The sequence below is a fragment of the Oncorhynchus gorbuscha genome, linkage group LG01 (genome assembly GCF_021184085.1).
Source record: "Oncorhynchus gorbuscha isolate QuinsamMale2020 ecotype Even-year linkage group LG01, OgorEven_v1.0, whole genome shotgun sequence".
Lineage (NCBI taxonomy): Eukaryota > Metazoa > Chordata > Actinopteri > Salmoniformes > Salmonidae > Oncorhynchus > Oncorhynchus gorbuscha.
In genome coordinates this window covers 10801337-10827077 of record NC_060173.1, presented here as the reverse complement: position 1 = coordinate 10827077, position 25741 = coordinate 10801337, and the positions used below count along the sequence as shown (strand labels likewise).

The 25741-nt window shown below is 43.6% G+C and overlaps 1 protein-coding gene across 2 annotated transcripts; it reads left to right on the top strand.

Moving 5' to 3' along the window:
* The first annotated feature begins 5552 nt into the window (after positions 1 to 5552).
* On the top strand, positions 5553 to 24432 carry LOC124032701 (cytosolic carboxypeptidase 3-like). 2 transcript variants are annotated; one of them, XM_046344884.1, is made up of 23 exons: positions 5553 to 5635; positions 6465 to 6583; positions 6715 to 6870; positions 7164 to 7346; positions 7579 to 7686; positions 7923 to 8070; positions 8277 to 8409; positions 8563 to 8742; positions 9751 to 9989; positions 11524 to 11751; positions 12055 to 12214; positions 12534 to 12660; positions 13247 to 13347; positions 13460 to 13627; positions 13740 to 13823; positions 13970 to 14020; positions 16704 to 17136; positions 17234 to 17297; positions 17551 to 17700; positions 17917 to 17971; positions 19538 to 19696; positions 19970 to 20099; positions 23811 to 24432. In XM_046344884.1, the coding sequence occupies exons 2-17, from the start codon at positions 6553 to 6555 to the stop codon at positions 16815 to 16817; spliced, it is 2211 nt and encodes a 736-aa protein (XP_046200840.1). In that variant the 5' UTR covers positions 5553 to 5635; positions 6465 to 6552; the 3' UTR covers positions 16818 to 17136; positions 17234 to 17297; positions 17551 to 17700; positions 17917 to 17971; positions 19538 to 19696; positions 19970 to 20099; positions 23811 to 24432. The 2 variants fall into 2 exon arrangements, with proteins under 2 accessions (XP_046200840.1, XP_046200841.1); XM_046344885.1 differs by lacking the exons at positions 13970 to 14020; positions 16704 to 17136; positions 17234 to 17297; ... (3 more) ...; positions 19970 to 20099; positions 23811 to 24432 and having other exon boundaries at positions 13465 to 13627.
* Positions 24433 to 25741: the final 1309 nt, after the last annotated feature.

Below are 25741 nucleotides of genomic sequence, written 5' to 3'. Positions count from 1 at the left end.
TTGTTGACATTGAGGGAGAGGTTCTTTTCCTGGCACCAATCCCCCAGGACCCTCACATCCTCCCTGTAGGCTGTCTCATCATTGTTGGTAGTCAGGCCTACTATAGTTTTGTCATCTGCAAACTTTATGATTGAGTTGGAGGTGTGTGTGGCCACGCAGTCATGGGTGAACAGGGATTACAGGAGGGGGCTGAGCACACACCCTTGTGGGGCCCCTGTGTTGTGGATCAGTAAATTGGCGGTGTTGTATCATACCTTCACCACTTTGGGGTTGCCCATCAGGAAGTCCATCACCCAGTTGCACATTACAGGGTTCAGACCCAGTTCCCCGAGCTTGATGATGAGCTTGGAGGGTACTATGGTGTTGAAGACTGAGCTATAGTCAATGAACAGCATTCTTACATTCCTCTTGTCCAGATGGAATAGGGCAGTGTGCAGTGTGATGGCTATTGCATCGTCTGTGGATCTATTGGGGCGGTAAGCAAATTTACTTCTGTTTTCAAACCTTTCCCGTGTGAGTAAAAACAAATAAAAAAGTGGAGGGAAAGTTTTTTGGGAGAGAGGCTGAAATTTGATATAGAGGATGTCTTAATAAAACACAGTTTCAGTGTTGTTAGATTTGTTAGGCTGTTGGATAAAGGTACAGCACAATATTGATTATTGAATTACCTTGATGACGGGGGGCAGTTTTGCGTACCCACCCACTTATTAAACCAAAATTGCAAGTTTTTAAGAAACTGAAAATGTATAATGTCGTAAAGGACATTTTGGTTGTGTCACTTTAATTCACTTTTATGGATCATGATCTGCGAGCTAGCCCATCTCATCTGGATGGTTCAGTAATGAACTATAAATACTTGACCTAAAGTAACTATGGTTGGCGGGATGTACTTTATTCCACTATGTGGCTGATGTGACTCCAGATTAACTGTATCGTTAGTAAGCCACAGAAGAATTTACAGAGCATTCGGAAAGTATTCAGCCACCTCAACTTTTTCCACATTTTGTTATGTTACAGCCTTATTCTGAAATGGATTAAATAATTGTTATTCCTCATCAATCTACACACAATACCTCATAATGACAACACGAAAACAGGTTTTTAGAGATATTTGCAAATGAATTAAATAAAAAACAGAAATACCTTATTTACTTAAGTATTCAGACCCTTTGCTATGAGACTTGAAATTGAGCTCAGGTGCATCCTGTTTCCATTGATCATCCTTAAGATATTTCTGCAACTTGATTGGAGTCTACTTGTGGTAAATTCAATTGATTGGACATGATTTGGAAAGGCACACACCTGTTTATATAACCCAATCGAACATATAAGGGCCTCCCGAGTGGTGCAGCGGTCTAAGGCACTGCAGTGCTAGAGGTGTAACTACACACCCGGGTTTGATCCCGGGCTGTATCACAACCGGCCATGATCGAGAGTCCCATAGGGCGGCGCACAATTGGCCCAGCGTCGTCCGGGTTAGGGGAGGGTTTGGCTGGGGTAGGCTGTCATTGTAAATAAGAATGTGTTCTTAAATGACTTGCCTAATTAAATAAAGGTTAAATATAAGGTTTCACAGTTGACAGTGCATGTCAAATCAAATCAGAGCAAAGACCAAGCCATGAGGTCGGAGGAATTGTCCGTAGAGCTCCGAGACTTTTTGTGTTGAGGCACAGATCTGGGGAAGAGTACCAAAACATGTCTGCAGCATTGAAGGTCCCCAAGAACACAGTGGCCTCCATCATTCTTAAATGGAAGAAGTTTGGAACCACAAAGAGTGAGCTGGCCACCAGGCCAAACTGAGCAATCGGGCAAGAAGAGCCTTGGTCAGGGAGGTGACCAAGAAACCGATGGTCACTCTGACAGAGTTCCTCTGTGGAGATGGGAGAACCTTCCAGAAGGGCAAACATCTCTGCAGCACTCTACCAATCAGGCCTTTTGGTAGAGTGGCCAGACGGAAGCCACTCCTCAGTAAAAGGCACATAACAGCCGGCTTGGAGTTTGCCAAAAGGCACCTAAAGGACTCTCAGACCATGAGAAACAAGATTTTCTGGTCTGATGAAACCAAGATTGAACTATCTGGCCTGAATGCCAAGCGTCACGTCTGGGGGAAACCTGGCACCATCCCTATGGTGAAGCATGGCGGTGACAGCATCATGCTGTGGGGATGTTTTTCAGCGGCAGGGACTTGGAGACTAGTTAGGATCGAGAGAAAGATGAATGGAGCAAAGGAAATAGAGATACTTAATGAAAACCTGCTCCAGAGCACTCAGGACCTGAGACTGGGGCAAAGGTTCACCTTCCAACAGGACATCGACCCTAAGGACAGCCAATACAACGCAGGAATGGCTTCGGGACAAGTCTCTGAATGTCCTCTAGTGGCCCAGCCAGTGCATTGACTGAAACCCAATCGAACATCTCTAGAGAGACCTGAAAATAGCTGTGCAGCGAGTGCGGCGCTCCCCATCCAACTTGACAGAGCTTGAGAGGATCTGTAGAGAAGAATGAGAGAAACTCCACAAATACATGTGTGCCAAGCTAGTAAGCGTCTTACCCAAGAAGACTCGAGGCTGTAATCGCTGCCAATGTCATGTTTTGTCATTTATTATCTTGTCTTGTCCCTGTGCTTCCCATTCTATTCGTTTCCCTCTGCTGGTCTTATTAGGTTCTTTCCCTCTTTCTATCCCTCTCTCTCCCCCTCCCTCTCTCACTCTCTCGCTCTCTCTTCTCTATCGTTCCGTTCCTGCTCCCAGCTGTTCCTATTCCCCTAATCAATCATTTAGTCTTCCCACACCTGTTCCCGATCCTTTCCCCTGATTAGAGTCCCTATTTCTTCCTTTGTGTTCCGTTCCTGTCCTGTCGGTTCCTTGTCTAGAATTCACCGTGCTGTGTTTGTGTATCGCCCTGTCGTGTCGTGTTTTCCTCAGATGCTGCGTGGTGAGCAGGTGTCTGAGTCTGTCTGGTTCAAGTGCCTTCCCGAGGCAACCTGCTGTTCACCTGCTGTTCAAGATCGAGTCTCCAGTTTGTCCTCGTCATTTCGAGTGAAAGTTGTGTTTTTTGTTTGTATTTACTTTACTGGATTAAAGACTCTGTTTTCGCCAAGTCGCTTTTGGGTCCTCTTTCACCTGCATGACAGCCAAAGGTGTTTCAACGAAGTACTGAGGAAAGGGTCTGAATTCTTATGTAAATGTGATATTTCAGTTTTTATTTGTAATACATTTGCAATTTAAAAAATGTATTGACTTTTTTGTTTTGTCATTATGGGGTATTGTTTGTAGATTTTATTTGATCAATTTTGGAATAAGGCTGTTTTGGGGAGGGGGGGGGGGGTCTAGGGGTCTGAATACTTTCCGAATGCACTGTATACTGAATAGACAATATTGTTATTGTATAAGCACCGACATTTACTTTGTGCTCGACTGTACTCTACATTCCCTTATTCTAAACTATTTTAAAAAGAAGATACAATCCCAAACCTACCACCACGGGTGTCACAAGCTGGCCTGTGTAATGAATGTGGTCAAGGGTTAACATCCAGGTCACGATTGACCTTTTATAATATTGCCCCAGTCTGAGTAGCACCTGTGCTTGTTGCTTCCACCATGTTGCTTCAATTATTTATATATGTCTAGTTTCTCCACGTGCAAACAGTGGGGTAATTGCACACTTTTTTGTAAGTGTACTGTTGTCTGGCAACACTATTTCTTGCCGTGCATGCTGTCTGCATAGTAACACCACCTATACATGCATGTACTGTCATGTATATTACATGACATCAGTTACCATACTTTTATCTTAGAATATCGGGCACAGAAAGTCTTATGGAATCTCATCGAAAGATCTCATGGTGTGTGTGTGTGTGTGTGTGTGTGTGTGTGTGTGTGTGTGTGTGTGTGTGTGTGTGTGTGTGTGTGTGTGTGTGTGTGTGTGTGTGTGTGTGTGTGTGTGTGTGTGTGTGTGTGTGTGTGTGTGTGTGTGTGTGTGTGTGTGTGTGTGTGTGTGTGTGTGAGAGAGAGAGAGAGGGAGAGAGAGAGAGAGATACATTTTCCAGAGCAGTAGGTGTAACTGAAACCAGCTCAGGAGGCAAACCACTGCTAGGGAACTTTAGAAACACCTATAAATAAACAGACACACATTCTAGTGGCTTTTATGGAGCTATGAGCTCATGGCACCAGGCTTCTTCTGATCCTCTAGGATGTATCTATAGTCTGGATCCTAACAGAATTGTTCCGTTTCACTTCGTCGTGAAGCAATTTAGTTTGGGTCCATACTATAATGTTCATGGTTGTAAACTCTAAACAAAACCAAATGACAAGTAGCCTAATTCATAGGCTATAACTTTGTGATAAGCGTTTGACCAGGTGCCGTACAAGTAAATACCTGGAAATATATGTTTCCAACCCTGGGTTTAGTGTTCCTAGAAGAGGTAGATCATGTTACAAATAAAATGAATAACATCAACCAATCAATCATTTAGAGTGGTGCAAGTTACATACAACGCAGGGGTGCGTGCGTGTGTCAAAGTCCCTTTATCTGCTTTTGGCTCAGGACCCCTGATACCAACCACCTCTTCCCTGACACCTGGCAGGCCATTACATACCATTACCAAATGAACACTGTGAGAGCAGTGTCTGATGAACAGGAAGGTCTCACACCGCAAGAGATAATGAACGTAAGAGATAAATGAAGATCATGATGATGGTATGAGGATTCTAACGTTACCCTTCTTTGTCTGTAGTAATTGACCTTATCTCTTTACCCTCATTGACACTTGACACTATCCTCATGGATCTCTGACAGTTTCAAGTAGGCCTATCTCACTGGCTGGCCATGAGGCTCATTTTATAGTGTGGTTGAGAATTGACCACAACTCCAGCAAATAACTCAATGAAAGTATGTTTTGGGAAAGGGAATCATCGCTTTAGGTCTGCCCAACAGTAGAAATATATATTGTGAAGGCATGCTATTCTGCAAAAATTGTCCTCTTGGGTGGACAACCTCCCCAGGACTCGTTTAGTTCCATTTATTAATTCAACCATTTAAAAAAAAACACAAGGACACATAAAACTTGAAAAAAACATAGATGTACATGAATTGAGGATAACTCACAAAGTCTGGGACTTATTTCCATTGTGGTCCTCCTATCAAATTACTACTGCCAGATAATCAGTCATTTGTTGTCACCACAAGGCATGTTTTACATGAGATAACACCCTACACCTTCTTTTTTTTTAAAGCAGAAATAATGAATTGTGAACAACCATAAATAATATTGGAATTTAACAGAATGTTTTTCGTCACATATCAGTTAAGAAAAAGTTAGTGCGCTCATGCAGGACGATTTTCGGTCCGGTGCTCGATATATTTTTAATGAGGCTATCAATACATTTGTATACATTAACAACAATTAGACACTTGTTGTTTATATGTAACATACTGATTGGTATACTTGTGATATATGTGATACAGTGTAGCCGTTCCTCCTAAGAAAATATTGTATCTTTCAACTAACAAGTAGAAAGAATGTGGGGGATCTCGCGCCACGTTAGTTGTCACGGTGACCGTGTACTGGTGCATTTACCGCACAGCTGTCTTCACCGGAAACAACACGCTGCGGATGATGCTTTTCTACTACGCGGTAGGTAGCGAATGCACTCGCTCAATAATTGCATAGGAAGTATATTGATAACGAGCTATTGTAGTTTTACCTAAACCAAACAGTAACAAAGACGTTAACTAGCCAACGTTAACGTGCCCACTGACTGGTGTGTGTTGTGTTTTGTTCTTTCACAGGTGACAATGTGTGTGAGTTGATCAAATCAAATGTGTCACATACACATATTTAGAAGATGTTTTTGCGGGTGTAGCGAAATGCTTGTGTTCCTGATGTTGATCAAATCCTGACCTTGAATGAATATAACGTCAGCATTATATTATAAATATATAATTATAAATTATAATTGTTGGCTAAACCAATTAAACCTAGTTATCACGATAGTAATGCATTTTAACGTTACCTGTTGTTTTTTTGTTTTTGTTTTTGGATTTAATACACGTTTTTGTTGAAGAAGTTTATTTTTGCTTAGTTCATCAGTCAATGAAACCAAACCACGATGGGTGATGTCACAGGAAAACGTCTGTCAGATTCTAATTAATTTAGCTGGCCTCTTTAGCTGGAGTGTGTGTCTCATCTTTTTGAATGTACAACGCTGCTAAATGAGATCAGGCCAGCAAGTTTTAAGTGATGGGGTGAATTTCTGTGCAGTCAGATTGAATTACAGTCTGGTTGACTGGCTGCAGGATTCCAAGGAGAGGTATTTTGGAAATCTGCCCTCAAACCACTATGGAAATTGATATTGCAACTGTAAACAACAAAAAATGGTGTTCTGCTGGGTTTACCTAACACATGTTTATTATGCTTTTTAGAAGCAGACTTCACTATCATAACCTATGTGTGACTATTTCAGGAAACTATATTCATGATACCAACAGTTCCATGGGCAACAATACGAAGACACAGACGTAGAAACCGTTCTAAAAGGACATGCATCTACAATGTATCCTCTCTACAACAGGCAATATGAGGGTTAGTATGATCTTGACACTGAGATCATGGCATGAGATTCATGCATGTTTATGAAAGCTTGCAGTCTCGCGGTGAGTGAGATTACCCTGATGTACGTTCAAAATTAGATAAATGATCCTGCCATTCCACAGGATTTACAGGGGATGACAATGAGATGAGGGACAACATTCATAGAAGAACATGTCACAGTTCTTTCAGCTACTCATCTTTTGATGATGAAGAGGAGTTGGAGGATGAAGAACAGGTGAAGGCACCTGCGGAGGAGGAGTTTTCCCACAAGAGTGAAGGTGAGATAGAATCCAAGAACAGGATGGTACATAGCACCAACCATAGCTTGGTTATTTTGTTTTCACTGTCAAAGGTAGAGCTGTAAGAAATGTTTAAGTCTATTGTATCATTAAAGTTTCAAAGAACAATGAAATCACTGAATTAACTACATGGTTTGGAAATTCGTTAATCTAACTAACTTTCACCAAACCAATGGAACTTGTAGTTAAACTAGTCGTGAAGCTACAGGTATTGTAACTGCTTCCCAAACTGCTCACCATATTGGCTAAAACCCCAACTTCTTCCCACACAGATGTGTCACGTGTTTCTCCACTACCCAGAACCACCCAGGTGGTATTTGAGATCCAGTCGGGAAGGGCTGTGCCTCGCCTCAGAGAGCCCCGACACCTGTACGGTGTGTCTGGACATGTGTCCCAAACACTGCCACGCTGGCCCCACGAGTGGGAGGTCATCCCGGGGGAAATTCAGCATATTGGTGAGAATACTACAGATTAAAGAGAAATGGGAGGTCTTAAGAGATGTATAATCATTTAGAGGAAAGCTAGACTTTAGGCCAGAGTCAGTATCACATTACAAGAGCACTTCATGTACTGAAAAGAGATTCAGGATCCAAAGAGCACCTTTTTTATTTATATATTTTTTTTACAAGCAAAGCAGCCCTCCCTATTTTGTCTTCTCTTTTCTCTCTGTCTTTTATCTGTTGTCAGAGTGGGCTCCTCCCTTCCCAGAGCCGCTGTGTGCTCAGGTGAACACCAGCGAGGGGCTGAGACCAGAGTCTGAAGAGGAAGGCACCGTTGTGTATGACACACAGAGAAGTAAACTCAAATAAAAGCAAATGTCCACTCTGTCAATCACTGAGCTCTTCCACACACCTGCCTGGGGACAAATAGAAAGCTGTTTGTTTTTGTTTGGAGCTTCAGATGGGAGGGGGGTTTCTCCACTGATTCCATTTCTCCAGTCAAGACAAATCAAGTGCACATGGATAGAAACAAATGCTCATCCTCAGGACACGTCATGTGTCTCTTTGTTTTAAATGTCCATGTCTGTGCAGATAAAGATAACTACTTCCTGGGTTCTCGTGTGGGGGGCCGTCGCTCCTCCCTGACCGCTGCTGCTGTGTCTCTCTCTGGCCCTGATGACATCACTCTGCTGTTCGAGGGACGCTTCGAGAGTGGCAACCTGCTGAAAGCAACCAGGGTGTGAGTACAGAGCATCCATAAGTATTGTAAACCCTCACACTGTCATTCAAAGTTATGAGTGAATGAATGTTCACTCACCAACAACCTATTTTCTGTGTTGTGTGATTCGATTTCAATCCTCATATGTTGTCACACATCCTAGTTCTGAGTGAATGAATGTCCCCAGTCATTTTCATTCTGTATAATCTTATTTAATTTCATTCCAGTGGTGAATTTGATTATGAGCTCTCCCTACGGACAGACCTGTACACAGAGAAGCACACTCAGTGGTTCTACTTCCGGGTGAGGAACACGAGGGCGGGGGTTTGTTACCGCTTCACCATCACCAACCTGCTGAAGGTAGGTAGTTATTACCATTTTTACTGGGACTCTTTTCCCTCAGGTCTATTCTCTTCTCTTTTTATGTCGTGAAGTATTTTACAACATGTTCATATGACACACAGTAACTTAACACTTAATAAGTAATAATAATGAATAGATGTTGATTTGAAGGTGACCAGTCTGTATGAAGAGGGACAGTTGCCTCTGCTCTACTCTGAGGAGGAGGCCCGGATCCAGGGGGTGGGCTGGCACCGCGTGGGCCAACAGGTCTCCTACCAACGTAACGGACGGCACCACGCCGACCAGCCCTGCTACTCCCTCTCCTGGACCTTTTGCTTCCCTTATGACCAGGTAAAGGGAAAGAACCACAGTGCTGAACTCTTATCCTCTTGTCTTGTGTAAATCAATGAAACGGTGCTTGGAGCCAACAATCAATTACATCATTAAATGAAAAGGGCCAGCTCTGACTTTAATCCTTTGTCCACATTCTAATTGTACCCACAGTTTCAGAAATATGTCTACACATGGTATTAAAATATGTCATATCCATCCACTGCGTCCGCATTGTGAATACATTTCCTGGTCCGTCCCTGTATGCAAATTATTCGACAAGTATTATTTCAAAAATAATATGGATGTATTTATTTACATTTTACATATTGGTGCCATAAGTCAATAGTGCCACCTGTCAATGATTTTAGAAGGAGGGATAATAACTATTTAAATAGTAATCTAGTGGTCCTTCTGTAGCTCAGTTGGTAGAGCATGGCGCTTGTAACGCCAGATTAGTGGGTTCGATTCCCGGGACCACCCATACGTAGAATGTATGCACACATGACTGTAAGTCGCTTTGGATAAAAGCTTCTGCTAAATGGCATATATTATTATTATATTAAATGGTGTGTCCAGATCTGTTTACACTTGTAAGATATCCAGACATAATGCCTGTCTGAATACCTCCTGAGGTGGTCAGGAAGATCTGATCACAATGCATCTTTTAATTGTCTACACTTGTCTAAAAATGTGGGCCCAATCAGAATGTGGACAAGATCACAACAAGTAGCCTAGTGGTTAGAGCGTTGGACTAGTAACCGGAAGGTTGCAAGTTCAAACCCCCGAGCTGACAAGGTACAAATCTGTCGTTCTGCCCCTGAACAGGCATTTAACCCACTGTTCCTAGGCCGTCATTGAAAATTAGAATTTGTTCTTAACTGACTTGCCTGGTTAAATAAAGGTTAAATAAAAATTTAAGCAACATGTTACAATATATCAATATATATTATACTTCTCTTCAAATACACAATATAATACATTGTATTTACAATAGAGTGAAGTTGTTATTATTGTTACCTTGATCAGGACACCTGTTACCTGGCCCACTGCTTCCCTTACACCTACTCCAACCTGTGGGCCCACCTGTCCGAGATCGAGCGGGACCCCCACCGCTCGCGGTTCTGTAAGGTGCGGACTCTGTGCCGGTCGCTGGCGGGTAACCTGGTTCCGGTGCTGACGGTGACCAACCCATCCCACCGTGAGGACAGGATTCACAAGCCTGCTGTGGTGTTGACCGCCCGGATACACCCCGGGGAGACCAACAGGTAGAGACCAATGGGTAGAGACCAATGGGTAGAGACCAATGGGTAGAGACCAATGGGTAGAGAAATGGGTAGAGACCAATGGGTAGAGAAATGGGTAGAGACCAATGGGTAGAGACCAATGGGTAGAGACCAATGGGTAGAGAAATGGGTAGAGACCAATGGGTAGAGACCAATGGGTAGAGACCAATGGGTAGAGAAATGGGTAGAGACCAATGGGTAGAGAAATGGGTAGAGACCAATGGGTAGAGACCAATGGGTAGAGACCAATGGGTAGAGAAATGGGTAGAGACCAACGGGTAGAGACCAACGGGTAGAGACCAACGGGTAGAGACCAACGGGTCGAGACCAACGGGTAGAGACCAACGGGTAGAGACCAACGGGTAGAGACTAATGGGTAGAGACCAACGGGTAGAGACCAACGGGTAGAGACCAATGGGTAGAGACCAATGGGTAGAGACCAACAGGTAGAGACCAACGGGTACAGACCAACAGGTAGAGACCAATGGGTAGAGAAATGGGTAGAGAAATGGGTAGAGACCAACAGGTAGAGACCAATGGGTAGAGACCAACAGGTAGAGACCAACACATAGAGACCAACAGGTAGAGACCAACAGGTAGAGACCAATGGGTAGAGACCAGCAGGTAGAGACCAACGGGTAGAGACCAATGGGTAGAGACCAACAGATAGAGACCAATGGGTAGAGACCAATGGGTAGAGACCAATGGGTAGAGACCAACGGGTAGAGACCAATGGGTAGAGACCAATGGATAGAGACCAACGGATAGAGACCAACGGGTAGAGACCAATGGGTAGAGACCAATGGGTAGAGACCAACAGGCAGTTACCAACGGGTACAGACCAACGGGTACAGACCAACAGGTAGAGACCAACGGATAGAGACCAACGGATAGAGACTAATGGGTAGAGACTAATGGGTAGAGACCAATGGGTAGAGACCAATGGGTAGAGACCAACAGGCAGTTACCAACGGGTACAGACCAACGGGTACAGACCAACGGGTACAGACCAACGGGTACAGACCAACGGGTACAGACTAACGGGTACAGACTAACGGGTAGTGCTTTGGACGTGTCTGAAATGGCACTCTATTCTGTATATCAGGGTTATTCAACTCTGACCCTACGAGGTCCGGAGCCCGCTGGTTTTCTGTTCTACCTGATAATTAATTGCAACCACCTGGTGTCCCGGGTCTAAATCAGTCCCTGATTAGAGGGGAACAATGAAAATGCAGTGCAACTAGCTTCCAGGCCCAGAGTTGAGGTTGAGGTCTCTGTATAGTCCACTGCTTCCAGGCCCAGAGTTGAGGTTGAGGTCTCTGTATAGTGTACTGCTTCCAGGCCCAGAGTTGAGGTTGAGGTCTCTGTATAGTGCACTGCTTTTGACCAAATTCAGAGTCCTGATTTCTTTATTGCAACACAATCTAAGTGAAGTGTTATTTTCATTCCGTAAAGCATGGTAGGATAACTCTGATAGAGTGCCATACTATACATCAAATATACAACCGACCAACAGCTCCTGGGTGATGAGGGGTATCCTGAACTTCCTGCTGGGAGACTCTCCGGATGCGGCGCTACTCCGAGATGCCTTCGTCTTCAAGCTGGTGCCCATGCTGAACCCGGACGGGGTTATAGTAGGAAACTACCGCTGCTCGCTGACCGGACGTGACCTCAACCGCAACTACAAGTCCATCCTCAGAGACTCCTTCCCTACCGTGTGGGCCACACACACCATGGTCCAGAGGTACCAATCAATCAGTTAACCAATCAATCAGTTAACCAATCAACCAATCTATCAGTTAGCCAATCAATCAGTTAACCAATAAACCAATCTATGCATAAATCAGTTAAACAATCAAATATGTTAACCAATCAGTCAGTTAACCAATCAGTCAGTTAACCAATCAGTCAGTTAACCAATCAGTCAGTTAACCAATCAGTCAGTTAACCAATCAGTCAGTTAACCAATCAGTCAGTTAACCAATCAGTCAGTTAACCAATCAGTCAGACAATTTGATCAAACAATAATACCACATATGTTCTCCAGACTGTGTGAGGAGCGTAAGGTGCTGCTGTACTGTGATCTCCATGGACACAGCCGTAAACACAACGTCTTCACCTACGGCTGTGAGAACCCCCGGCCCGCCGACAGACACCCTCACGAACGAGTCTTCCCTCTGATGCTCAGCAAGAACTGCCCTGACATGGTTCATTACTCTTCCTCACTCATTGTTTTAGTCAAGACGAGGTTCCGTATCCACAAAGTGTCTCAGAGTATGTGCTGATCTAGGATCAGGTCCCCCACTGTCCATGTAATCTTATTCATTCTGATCTAAAAGGCTAATCTGATCCTAGAGCTGCGCTCCTACTCTGAGACACTTTATGAACACAGCCCCAATTGAGATGAAATGGCTGAGATAAGATCACACAGTTTAAACAGAATTTAGCTTGATCTGAACTGCCTAGTTCTTTCTCATTTTGGCTGTTGATGTTTTCTAAGATTCAGCTAATCTTGTGTGTCCTCAGTTCTCGTTCGGGAGCTGTAAGTTCAAGGTACAGCGCAGTAAGGAGGGAACAGGCAGAGTGTCTCTGTGGAGGCTGGGGGTCCTCAACTCCTTCACCCTGGAGACATCGTTCTGTGGCTCCAACATCGGTAATGATATCCACGGCAGCGTAGCCTAGTGGTTAGAGTGTTGGACTAGTAACCGAAAGGTTGCAAGTTCAAATCCCTGAGCTGACAAGGTACAAATCTGTCATTCTGCCCCTGAACAAGGCAGTTAACCCTACTTTTCCTAAGCCGTCATTGAAAATAAGAATTTGTTGTTAACTGACTTGCCTAATTAAAAAAATTAAGGATCGCTGTCTCTCTAGCAGAAGAGAGAGAGAGACAGTGGAGATTTTTCTACCAAACGTTAGTTACATTTTTTTATTTTTTTTATTTATTTCACCTTTACTTAACCAGGTAGGCTAGTTGAGAACAAGTTCTCATTTGCAACTGCGACCAGGCCAAGATAAAGCGTAGCAATTCGACACGTACAACAACACAGAGTTACACATGGAATAAACAAAACATACAGTCAAAAAAAACAAAAATAAGTCTATATACAGCGTGTGAATGGAAAGGAAACATTTCATAGATGTATTATTACTAAAGTACTTGATTCAGAGTGAACTCTGACGTCTCAGAGTTTTACAAGTCAGATTCAGACCAAAGATGTTCACTTTTGGTTGGATTCCAGGTAAGAGGAAGGGGACCCATTTCAGCACTCAGGACCTAGAGATGTTGGGGGCTCAGTTCTGTGACACACTACTGGACTACTGTGACCCGGACCGGACAAAGGTGAGACCAGAATCGGACACAACTGTCTGTAGTCCTGCCGATATCTGCTTGTCCCCAGTGTAAGCACAGTAGCTATACTGAAACAGATCTCACTGGTGTGTTGTTTCTGCAGTACAGCGCGTGTTTGAGAGAGCTACAGGAGATCATGAGACAGGAGGCAGGTTTGCCAATGGACAACAAGCCTACAGATACCTCACTGACTGACCACGAGGCCAGCACCAGTGGATCCAACAGCTCCCAGACGGACGGGCCTCCTACTCACCTCCAGGCCTTCAACAAGGTAGTAACAGTAGTATTACTGTCTCGCTAACAAAACGTTTTTGTCTCTGGGTAGGTGTTTTTCGAGGTGACTAATAACCCACCGGTCTGTTTGTATTCTCTCTATAACACAGATGACGTCCCGTAAGAAGCTGAAGTCCAAGAAGGAGAGGAACAGATCTCCCCTGGTCAGAGCCAGGGAGAGAGAGGAAAATGGGGTGAGTATCATCGTTGGGATGTTTGTGTCATTCTCTCTCTCTCAATATGGACTACACTGTCAGATTTGTCCTTTAGAAGTACGGATCAGTTTCCTTTGTTAGTTCATCTTAGTAAGCTTGATTTTTGCTATCCTTTTACGTTACAGGATAATGGTGTCAAAAAGACGTTGAAGAAAAGCAAATATGTATTGAAGCCTGTAAGTCCCATGCTTTTAACATCATAGGCAATGGAAATGAAGAGGAACCCCCAAGTATAGTGTGTTTGGAAAGTATTCACACCCCTTCCCCTTTTCCACATTTTGTTAGTTACAGCCTTATTCTATTACCTCATCAATCTATACACAATACCCCATAATGACATCACAATATCGCATAATGACATCACAATACCTCATAATGACATCACAATACCCCATAATGACATCACAATACCCCATAATGACAAAGTGAAAACAGGTTTTTAGACATTTTTGCACATTTATTACAAATAAAAAACAGAAATACCTTATTTACATAAGTATTCAGACCCTTTGCTATGAGACTTGAAATTGAGCTCAGGTGCATCCTGTTTCTATTGATCGTCCTTGAGATGTTTCTACAACTGATTTGTAGAATTGTAGACCATTACCCTGACCCTAACCCTGACCATGACCCTGACCATTACCCTGACCATTTCCCTGACCATGACCCTGACCATTACCCTGACAATTATCCTGACCATTACCATAACCCTGACCATGACCCTGACCATTATCCTGAACCTGTCTTTGGTCAGGTTTCCCCATGTGTTCCAAACTTGTTCAAATGGTTTTGGAGTCCACCTGTGGTAAATTCAATTGATTGGACATGATTTGGAAAGGCACACACCTGTCTATATAAGGTCCCTCAGTTGACAGTGCAAGTCAGAGCAAAAACCATGCCATGAAGTCGAAGAAATTGTCCATAGAGCTCTGAGACAGGATTGTGTCGAGGCACAGATCTGGGGAAGGGTACCAAAAAATGTCTGCAGCATCAGGCCTTTATGTTAGAGTGGCCAGACAGAAAGCCACTCCTCAGTAAAAGACACATGACAGCCCGCTTGCTTTGAAACAAGATTCTCTGGTCTGATGAAACCAAGATTGAACTCTTTGGCCTGAATGCCAAGCGTCATGTCTGGAGGAAACCTTGCACAATCCCTACGGTGAAGCATGGTGGTGGCAGCATCATGCTGTGGGGATGTTTTTCAGAGGCAGTGACTGGGAGACTAGTCAGGATCGAGGGAAAGATAAACGGAGTACAGAGAGATCCTTGATGAAAACCTGCTCCAGAGCACTGAAGACATCAGACTGGGACGAAAGTTCACCTTCCAGCAGGACAACGACCCCAAGCACACAGCCAAAACAATGCAGGGATGACATCGGGACAAGTCTCTGAATGTCCTTGAGTGGCCCAGCCAAAGGCCGGACTTGAACCCAATCCAACATCTCTAGAGAGACCTGAAAATAGCTGTGCAGTAGCGCTCCCCATCCAACCTGACAGAGCAGAGAGGATCTGCAGAGAGTAATGGGAGAAACTTCCCAAATACAGATGTGCCAAGCTTGTAGCGTCATACACAAGACTTGAGGCTGTAATCGCTGCCGAAGGTGCTTCAACAAAGTACTGAGTAAAGGGTCTTAATACTTATGTAAATGTGATGTTTCAGTTTTGTATATTATTTTTTGCAAAAAAATCGAAAATGTTTTTATTGCTTTGTTATTATGGGGTGTTGTGTGTTGATTGATCAGGGAAAAAATCAATTGAATCCATTTTAGAATAAAGCTGTAACGTAACAAAATGTGGAAAAAGTCAAGTGGTTTGAATACTTATGAATGCACTGTACATATTTATAAATGTGCACACCTGAACATACGTATAGCATGGATGGAATATGTTAGGACAAAGGCCATAATCAGCTAACCACTTGGAGCCATTAGCACTTGTTAGTGTGACTGACATGGAGCTAGCAAGTCCTTCTCCTCTGCCAGCCTACCCTGACCCTGACCATTACCCTGACCATTACGCTGACCATTACGACCATTACGCTGACCATTACGCTGACCATTACCCTGACCATTACCCTGACCATTACCCTGACCATTACCCTGACCATTACCCTGACCCTGTCCGTTAATTACCCTGACCCTGCTCTGACCCGGACCCTGCTCACCAATCTTTATTTTATTTTTTATTTTACCTTTATTTAACCAGGCAAGTCAGTTAAGAACATATTCTTATGTTCAATGACGGCCTGGGAACAGTGGGTTAACTGCCTGTTCAGGGGCAGAACGACAGATTTGTACCTTGTCAGCTCGGGGGTTTGAACTCGCAACCTTCCGATTACTAGTCCAACGCTCTAACCACTAGGCTACGCTGCCGCCCCAATCTGATGAAAAAGAAAGCATGTCAGGTGAAACAGGAACTGGTGGATAGATGTACGAGGGAGGGCTACGCTCTTAGAAAAAAAGGTGCCATTTCGAAGAACCCTTTTTAGTTCCAGGTAGAACCCTTTTGGTTCCATGTAGAACCTTTTTTAGTTCCAGGTAGAACCCTTTTGGTTCCATGTAGAACCCTTTCCACATAGGATTTTTACATGGAACTCAAAAGGGTTCTACCTGGAACTCAAAAGGGTTCTACCTGGAACCCCCCAAAAGATCCTCCCACTGCCTTTTTTCTAAGAGTGTAGAGAGTGTGGGTCACTTACACAACCATTGTGTGGTGTCTCCTCTAAGGTTATGTTAACGTTTTTTGTGCAGTCAAGTTCATCAGAAATGATCTGTTGTATTAGCTACAACCATTGTGTCAAATGTGTTGTACATCAGTTGTAGAACCTGATTGTGTATAGGGCCTCTGTTTGTGTTCCAGTTAAAGGCTCCTCCAGCAGTGCCCAGGAGGGAACCTCCAAAATGGAGGGAGAGACAACTGATCCCCCCTGAGCCAAGTCCTCCAGATAAGAAGGCAGTCTATCGTTCCTTCTGAACGGAGAGAAAGACTGCTACACTGGTTATATTTTTCATCATTCTCTTACCCCCCTCAAGTGGTGTTGGAGAATACTGCATTCCCACGTTCACACTCACGACATGATATTCATTTGAACCACTGAAAGTCTGTTTTCTCCTGTTGTGCATGTAAATAAGCATTCCTCTTAAGCATGTGTTTATTTCTGCATCCCTCAGTTATTCCTTTATCATGATGATACATGTTCAGAGCATGTATCACCGTCCTCCCTGCGTGTTTCCTCCAGGTATCTGTCCTATACCTTGTCTTTGACACAAAGAAGCCGGCCATGACATCGAAGGTAGAACTCTTATTGGCAGGTCAAAGCCGACAACACTTTGTTTTACACTACAGTACGTTATTTGAAAGATTGGCTTGTCTTGGTTTCGATTTTACAGTCGGAGTACCTGCAGCACCTGATGGCTGATTATGTGAGGAGCAGGATGCAGTTGACCCTCAATGGTAGAATAGTCCTCTCCTCTCCTCTCCTCTCCTCTCCTCTCCTCTCCTCTCCTCTCCTCTCCTCTCCTCTCCTCTCCTCTCCTCTCCTCTCCTCTCCTCTCCTCTCCTCTCTTCTCTTCTCTCTTTCCCTCTCTTTTCCTCTTCTCTTTGCTTCTCTTCTCTGCCTTAAATACTTCTCTCTGTGGTGTCACAGCTCTACCTGCCTCTCATTACTAATCTGTATCCATCCCATCTTGTCCATGTTGCACTGTAGGCTACGACTGGGGTCCTTGCCAGTGCCCCCAGGCCACCCACCTGCCCCACTCACAGCTTCCCCGGGACAACAGAGACGGGGAGCGACTGCCCGGCCTGACTAATCTGCCTGTAGGAGACAAGTCCATCAGAAGGCTCTCCCCAGTCCAGTGTAAGCAGAGAGTGGTAGATGGAACTGTTACAGCCATAGACTCAAACATTACTAGAAAGGGCATTGTAATTGAATTCAAAGCGTACCAGCCAAATTGCCATTGTCTGAGACGTTGTTGTCGTTTTTTTAGGAATGGTCATTTCTGCTCTCTTTGACATACTGTATGTGAAAAACATTGTATTTATTCTAAATTCTTATCTCTCTCTCTCTCAACAGGGAGAGGACCCACATCCTACACCGCCCCATCCAGCCTGCAACTCCCATCCAACAGGTAAAGACACGTAGTTACCCAGTGATATACATAAATATAGATGCGTAGATGTACAAATGTTGACGTACCTTCAGTAAACATACAATAGTAGACATTATAGGTGTGTGTGTGTGTGTGTGTGTGTGTGTGTGTGTGTGTGTGTGTGTGTGTGTGTGTGTGTGTGTGTGTGTGTGTGTGTGTGTGTGTGTGTGTGTGTGTGTGTGTGTGTGTGTGTGTGTGTGTGTGTGTGTGTAGTCAGGCGAAGTGCAGCATAGCTCAGGGACACCAGTGTAAGTGCCAGCTGTGGTACGGTCTAGGACTGACGGAGGACAGGACTGGGAGGACAACAACGGGACTCAGGAAGACCAAGGATATCAGTGGCAACCACTAGAAAATACATAGCCTTTATTCTCCACAGACAGACCTCACACAGTAACCCTCGCTCTACCTGTCCAAGATCACTCATTAAACGTGCTGTCATTTGTGTGTTGTTTGTTTACTTGTTTACAAGCTTTATCTGTTGATTTCTTATTTAATTTCACCCAGTTTAGTATCTCAATAGATTATCTCAAATAGACAGTCAAATATCCACCAACAGAAGCCTGTCTGATATGTTATTCCTCTCACATTAAGATACATCTTAGAGTACTCTGGTACAATACACTCTCCAAGAGTCAGTAGTAGAAAGAGATAAACCTACAGTTGGACAGACACCAGATGGTCTCCATATTCCTAACAGATAAATGGTCTAACACAACAGTGTCTGTTATCCTTACACACATTACCACAAGATACAACATAGATGAAGGTTGTAGAAAGTGAGTGAAGAGTTAGGAGGTACAGGTACATTACAGGAGGCTGAGGATGAAACAAACTGCCATTTATTAACAGAGCTTAGACATGTCATTAACAGAGCTGTACACATTTCATTAACAGAGCTGTACACATTTCATTAACAGAGCTGTACACATTTCATTAACAGAGCTGTAGACATTTCATTAATAGAGCTGTACACATTTCATTAACAGAGCTGTAGACATTTCATTAACAGAGCTGTAGACATTTCATTAACAGAGCTGTACACATTTCATTAACAGAGCTGTACACATTTCATTAACAGAGCTGTACACATTTCATTAACAGAGCTGTAGACATTTCATTAACAGAGCTGTAGACATTTCATTAACAGAGCTGTACACATTTCATTAACAGAGCTGTACACATTTCATTAACAGAGCTGTACACATTTCATTAACAGAGCTGTAGACATTTCATTAACAGAGCTGTAGACATTTCATTAACAGAGCCGTACACATTTCATTAACAGAGCTGTGGACATTTCATTAACAGAGCCGTACACATTTCATTAACAGTATATTCACTACCATGTTTTGACATGCAGGATTGGGGTCAATTCCATTTCAACTGAGGAAATAAGCATGGAAATCTGATTCCAATACTCCCTTTGTTTTCCACTTAATTTTACTTCCTGAATATTTCCTAAATTAAAATGTAATTGATCCCAACCCTGGCGACATGCCAAACCCATTTGACCTTAGGATGGATGCATTGAATCTCTGTTGATAGATTCCCTCCACTGCCTCCTGTCCCTGTAAGGGAGTTTGTCTCTGAGCCCGAGGAGCTACCCAGCATGTCAGCAGGGATGGAATGGCTGTTTCTGAGACCACCCTGCCCCATATTCACCCACCAGGGGACCGACTCAGTCTCAGGAGCCTGTTTCCAAAGGTGAGTGGCATTTCATTAGCCTGATCCCAGGTCTGTTTGGGTTCCAAAAGTAACTTCAGCATACAAAACAACTGAATCAAACAAAAAGTTTAAATCGATTAATCAAATTAATGTAATGAAATTTGAATCACATTCCTGTCTGAACACAGCGGAATTCTAATTCCAGTTTACAATATATAAATAGCCAGTACAGAATACTGTTAGTGCCTGACAATAAAACAAGTATAACATTAAAACAATAATATGTTACTCCCCTTTTTATCTAATATACAGCACATGTCATTCTGATCCGGCAAGAATTACACACAAAAAGAAGAAGCGGAGAGTAACTGAAGAAATGACAAGAAACAGATCGGTACATCATCAACACAACAAGACCACGTCAGGAATCTCACCGATGAATGTGAGCTAATGTACTGCATTGTAATGTAATACTATATACTGAATCAATATTCACATTCAGACCGTATGAAGTTATTTTAAGTGTTAAAAACATCACACAATAATTACAGTTGAAGTCAGAAGTTTACATACACTAAAGGTTGGAGTCATTAAAACTAGTTTTTCAACCACTCCACAAATTTCTTGTTAACAAACTATAGTTTTGGCAAGTCGGTTAGGACATCTACTTTGTGCATGACACAAGTAATTTTTCCAACAATTGTTTACAGACAGATTATTTCACTTATAATTCACTGTATCACAATTCCAGTGGGTCATAAGTTTACATACACTAAGTTGACTGTGCCTTTAAACAGCTTGGAAAATTCCAGAAAATTATGTCATGGTTTTAGAAGCTTCTGATAGGCTAATTGACATTATTTGAGTCAATTGGAGGTGTACCTGTGGATGTATTTCAAGGCCTATCTTCAAACTCAGTGCCTCTATGCTTGACATTATGGGAAAATCAAAAGATATCAGCCAAGACCTCGGAAAAAGAATTGTAGCCCTCTACAAGTCTGGTTCATCCATGGGAGCAATTTCCAAAACTGTCCATCTGTACAAACAATATTACAAGATGGTAACTACTAACAATTGGATACCACGAAATTGGGGAGAAAATTAAAATAAAATAAAAAAGATTCCCCTACCCCTAAATAGTAGCCAGGCTGTTGTCTATTCTCATGTGACAGATGATACATAAATATACCATACATTATTTGAGTAGCTGGCTGAGTAGCTGGCTGAGTAGCTGGCTGAGTAGCTGGCTGAGTAGCTGGCTGAGTAGCTGGCTGAGTAGCTGGCCAGCACACACACAATATTTATTTAAAGAATTCCAGGTAAGTTGACTGAAAACACATTCTCATTTACAGCCAGCTACTCAAATAATGTATGGTATATTTATGTATCGTCTGTCACAAGAGAATAGACAACAGCTGCTAAGGCTGCTATTTAGGGGGAATAGTTACAGGGGAGAGGAGGATGAATGAGCAAATTGTAAGCTGGGGATGATTAGGTGACCATGATGGTATGAGGGACAGCTTGGGAATTTAGCCAGGACACCAGGTTTAACACCTCTACTCTTATGATATGTGTCATGGGATCTTTAGGGACCATTTAACGTCCCCTCCAAAAGAAAGCACCCAACACAGGGCAGTGTCCCCAATCACTGCCCTGGGGTATTGGGATATTCTTTTAGACCTGAGGAAAGAGTGTATCCTACTGGCCCTCCAACACCACTTCCAGCAGCATCTGGTCTCCCATCTAGGGACCGACCAGGACCAACCCTGCTTAGCTTCAGAAGCAAGCCAGCAGTGGGATGCAGGGTGGCATGCTGCTATCCTGGGTACCAGTCTGTTTAGAGAACATTCCACTGCTTGGTCTATCCTGGGTACCAGTCAGTTTAGAGAACATTCCACTGCTTGGTTTATCCTGGGTACCAGTCCGTTTAGAGAACATTCCACTGCTTGGTTTATCCTGGGTACCAGTCAGTTTAGAGAACATTCCACTGCTTGGTCTATCCTGGGTACCAGTCTGTTTAGAGAACATTCCACTGCTTGGTCTATCCTGAGTACCAGTCTGTTTAGAGAACATTCCACTGCTTGTACTCAGTGTCATATGCCAACGAGTTTAGTGTGACAGTTGTGGTAGCCTAGGCAGGTAGCCTAGTGGTTAGAGTGTTGGACTAGTTACCGAAAGGTTGCTAGATCGAATCCCCGAGCTGACAAGGTAAAAATCTGTTGTTCTGCCCCTGAACAAGGCAGTTAACCCACTGTTCCTAGGCTGTCATTCTAAATAAGAATTTGTTCTTAACTGATTTGCCTAGTTAAGTACAGGTTCAATAAAAAAATGAAGTGGAACAGGTAAAAAGTTGGTTACCATATAACAAATAGGCTACAGTATCAAACCAAGCCATTGTTGGTAGTGGTTCTCTTGCATGTTGGACAGATAGTAACATCAGCCAGGCCAGGCCCCAAAGTGGCAAAGATCCTGAGAGGCAGACTGATACAGATGTCTGATGCCCAGATCATGACCACCAGGTCCATGGTAGTAGGGTTTGATGTTGATCATGCCCTGGCTTCATGGACACAGCTCACAGGCTTTAGGGGCTGGCTGCCAGGGAGAACTGCTACACCTTGCAGGAGGTGTCCCCCAGCGGCCACGCGTAGCCGAAGAAGACGGGGTATTGTTAATTCATTGTCACAGAGGAATGGAAGTCCTCAGCTTTTATGTTTTTGAATCCATCAACCCTCCAGTATAGTAACTGGCCCACATCCCCATTACAGTAACTGGCCCACATCCCCATCTCAACCCTCCAGTATAGTAACTGGCTCACATCCCCATTACAACCCTCTAGTATAGTAACTGGCCCACATCCCCATTACAACCCTCCAGTATAGTAACTGGCCCACATCCCCATTACAGTAACTGGCCCACATCCCCATCTCAACCCTCCAGTATAGTAACTGGCTCACATCCCCATCATAGTAACATGCCCACATCTCCATCTCAACCCCCCAGTATAATAACTGGTCCACATCTCAACCCTCTAGTATAGTAACTGGCCCACATCCCCATTACAACCCTCTAGTATAGTAACTGGCCCACATCCCCATTACAACCCTCTAGTATAGTAACTGGCCCACATCCACATTACAACCCTCTAGTATAGTAACTGGCCCACATCCCCATTACAACCCTCCAGTATAGTAACTGGCCCACATCTCCATCTCAACCCCCCAGTATAGTAACTGGCCCACATCCCAACCCTCCAGTATAGTAACTGGCCCACATCCCCATCTCAACACCCCAGTATAGTAACTGGCCCACATCCCAACCCTCCAGTATAGTAACTGGCCCACATCCAGTATAGTAACTGGCTCACATCCCCATTACAACCCTCCAGTATTGTAACTGGCTCACATCCCAACCCTGCAGTATAGTAACTGGCTCACATCCCCATCCCAACCCTCCAGTATCGTAACTGGCTCACATCCCAACCCTCCAGTATAGTAACTGGCTCACATACCCATCTCAACAGTATTTTATGTGTGTTTTTTTTCCTCGATTCAAACTGGCAACCCTCAGGTTGCTGGCCCACCACAATTTTCCAGTCAGACTTGTGATTCAAACCGGCAACCTACGTGACTACAGGGTGAAGGGGATGAGCAGCAAGGTGAGGAGGTCTGCCAGAGCCATGCTCTCTGACCTCTAACAGCCAGAAGCATACCACCCTGTATCCCATGCTGGATTTCCTCTGAAGCTACGCAGGGTTGGTCCTGGATGGGAGACCAGATGCTGCTGGAAGTAGTGTTGGAGGGCCAGTAGGAGGCACTCTTTCCTCTTGTCTAAAAAAAAGATCCCTTGGCAGTGCATTGCCCTGTGTAGAGTGCTGTCTTTTCGGTTGGGATGTTAAACAGGTGTCCTGACTCTCTGTGGTCACTGAAGATCCCATGGCACTTATTGTAAGAGTAGGGGTGTTAACCCCGGTGTCCTGGCTAAATTCCCAATTTGTCCATCATGGCCACCTAATCATCCCCAGCTTCCAAATGGCTCATTCATCCCCTCTCCCCTTTAACTGTTCCCCGGGTCGTTGCTGTAAATTAGAAGTTCTTCTCAGTCAAGTTACCTGGTAAAATAAGGGATAAATAACCCACCTGAGTTCATTGTGAAGGGGATGAGCAGCATACCGAGGAAGTCTGCCAAGGCCATGCTGAGCAGCAGGATATCCAGCCGGTTCTTCCTCGGGGTGTTTTACTTGGCAAAAAGAGAGAACACCATCAGGTTGGCATAGAAACCGATGCCCAGGATCACCCCTCCAGCTACAGGAGAAGATCAGGAAGGACGTGTTGGCGACAGCATGTTGTGAGATACAGGGAAGGCTTAGTTAATGTTTGGGATCATTCCATTTCACACTGCAAAAGCAGGCCTCTTTTTTGGGTGAAGACGAAATACACTTTATATACTTGGAATATAATTAGCTTGATTTAGGTTTTATAACCACAAATAACTGAAAAAAACTGACAAAATCACTGTTATTATAGTATTTAAAACTACATGGACATGTTCGGTTTCTGAAATAATAGTTTAGATGACTCTGTTCTGCTCTTGTGGGGTACTCGCCATACTCTTAGTTTATTGAGTGAAGTTCATGTGTACCAAGATAAATTGCAGTTCTCCGACATGGGTGAATTCGGCAGCCACTCTGTGAATTTAATTTAGAAGGTCCTCATAATGATGAAAATTGTTTAAGAAAACGGTATTTCTTGTGAGAATAAAAATGTGATTTGATTTGATCCTTGACTCTCTGTATTAAACTTTGATTGCGGACTATGGAGCAAAGAAAAGCGAACACCACTCACAAGTCAAATTGATTCTGGTCGACTGAGTTTAAAGATACAGACTCAGACAGACGCGCACACTCCAGTGTTTTGAATTCCAAAGAGGTTTATGACTGTATGAATGTATATTTTCAGATTTTTTGTTGTTGACATTGGCAGTTTCTATGGCAATTACTGTAGGCTATTATAGTGGTTGAATGGAAGTGATAAAGTGAGAGGTCTTATCACAGACCTTCTCCGACCTTTCATAGAACAAGGATCCTTCCTGTTCTGTTGTCTGTTCCCTCCCTCCTCCCTCTCTCCCTCTTCTCTCCCTCTCTTCCCCCCTCTCTCTCTCTCTCTCTCCCTCCCTTCCTCCCTCTTCCCTCCCACCCTCTCTCCCTCTTCTCTCCCTCTCTTCCCTCTCTCTCTCTCTCTCTCTCTCTCTCTCTCTCTCTCTCTCTCTCTCTCTCTCTCTCTCTCTCTCTCTCTCTCTCTCTCTCTCTCTCTCTCTCTCTCAGTGAGTGAGTTATTAATGCCTCTGTCCATTCTTACATTGATTTTTTTCATAGCTGTGGAGCTATAGTCTTCTGACGGAGTCTTTATCAGGACATTCTGCTATGTTTATGACTGTCCAGCTAATTGCCTGAGCCCAAGGCTCTTAGGACAGGATGTAGCTAGTGTACTAACTCTGCTGCCTGGTACTCTCTCTCCTCTCCTCCATTACCAGCAGATCCATGCCTGTGTCCCAAATGGCCCCCTATTTCCTATCCAGTGCACTACCTTTGACCAGGGCCCTGCACTATACAAGGAATAGGGTGGCATTTGGGACGGAAGTCCATCATATACAGTCCATTCAGTCAGAGAGAGGCTGTTAAAATACACCACGTGGTTCTCTAGTGTGACATGAACAACCTTGCAAGGTACCTTGTGAACAGTCAACAAATACGTAGATGAATTTCTCTTTCATAACTCCACGTTCAATGAGAGAGAATAGTAAGATCGAGTATTTGATTGTAGTACATCACATAAAGAGAGAACACAATGTTTTCATGAAGATTTTAATCTTTGGTTTGATTATTATTATTATTTTAATGATTGTGCTCTCAGTGCAAATGCTAAACATGGCATGAATCTTAACAAGTCTGTAATCATTCCAACAGTTTCAACTCTGGCTTGTTTTTATTAAAAAATATTAAAAATTAAACTAGAGAGAATTTGATGGACGATCCAATAACTTACTAGTCAATGAGATGATTGGGTAATATTAGAAACCAAGAAGAAA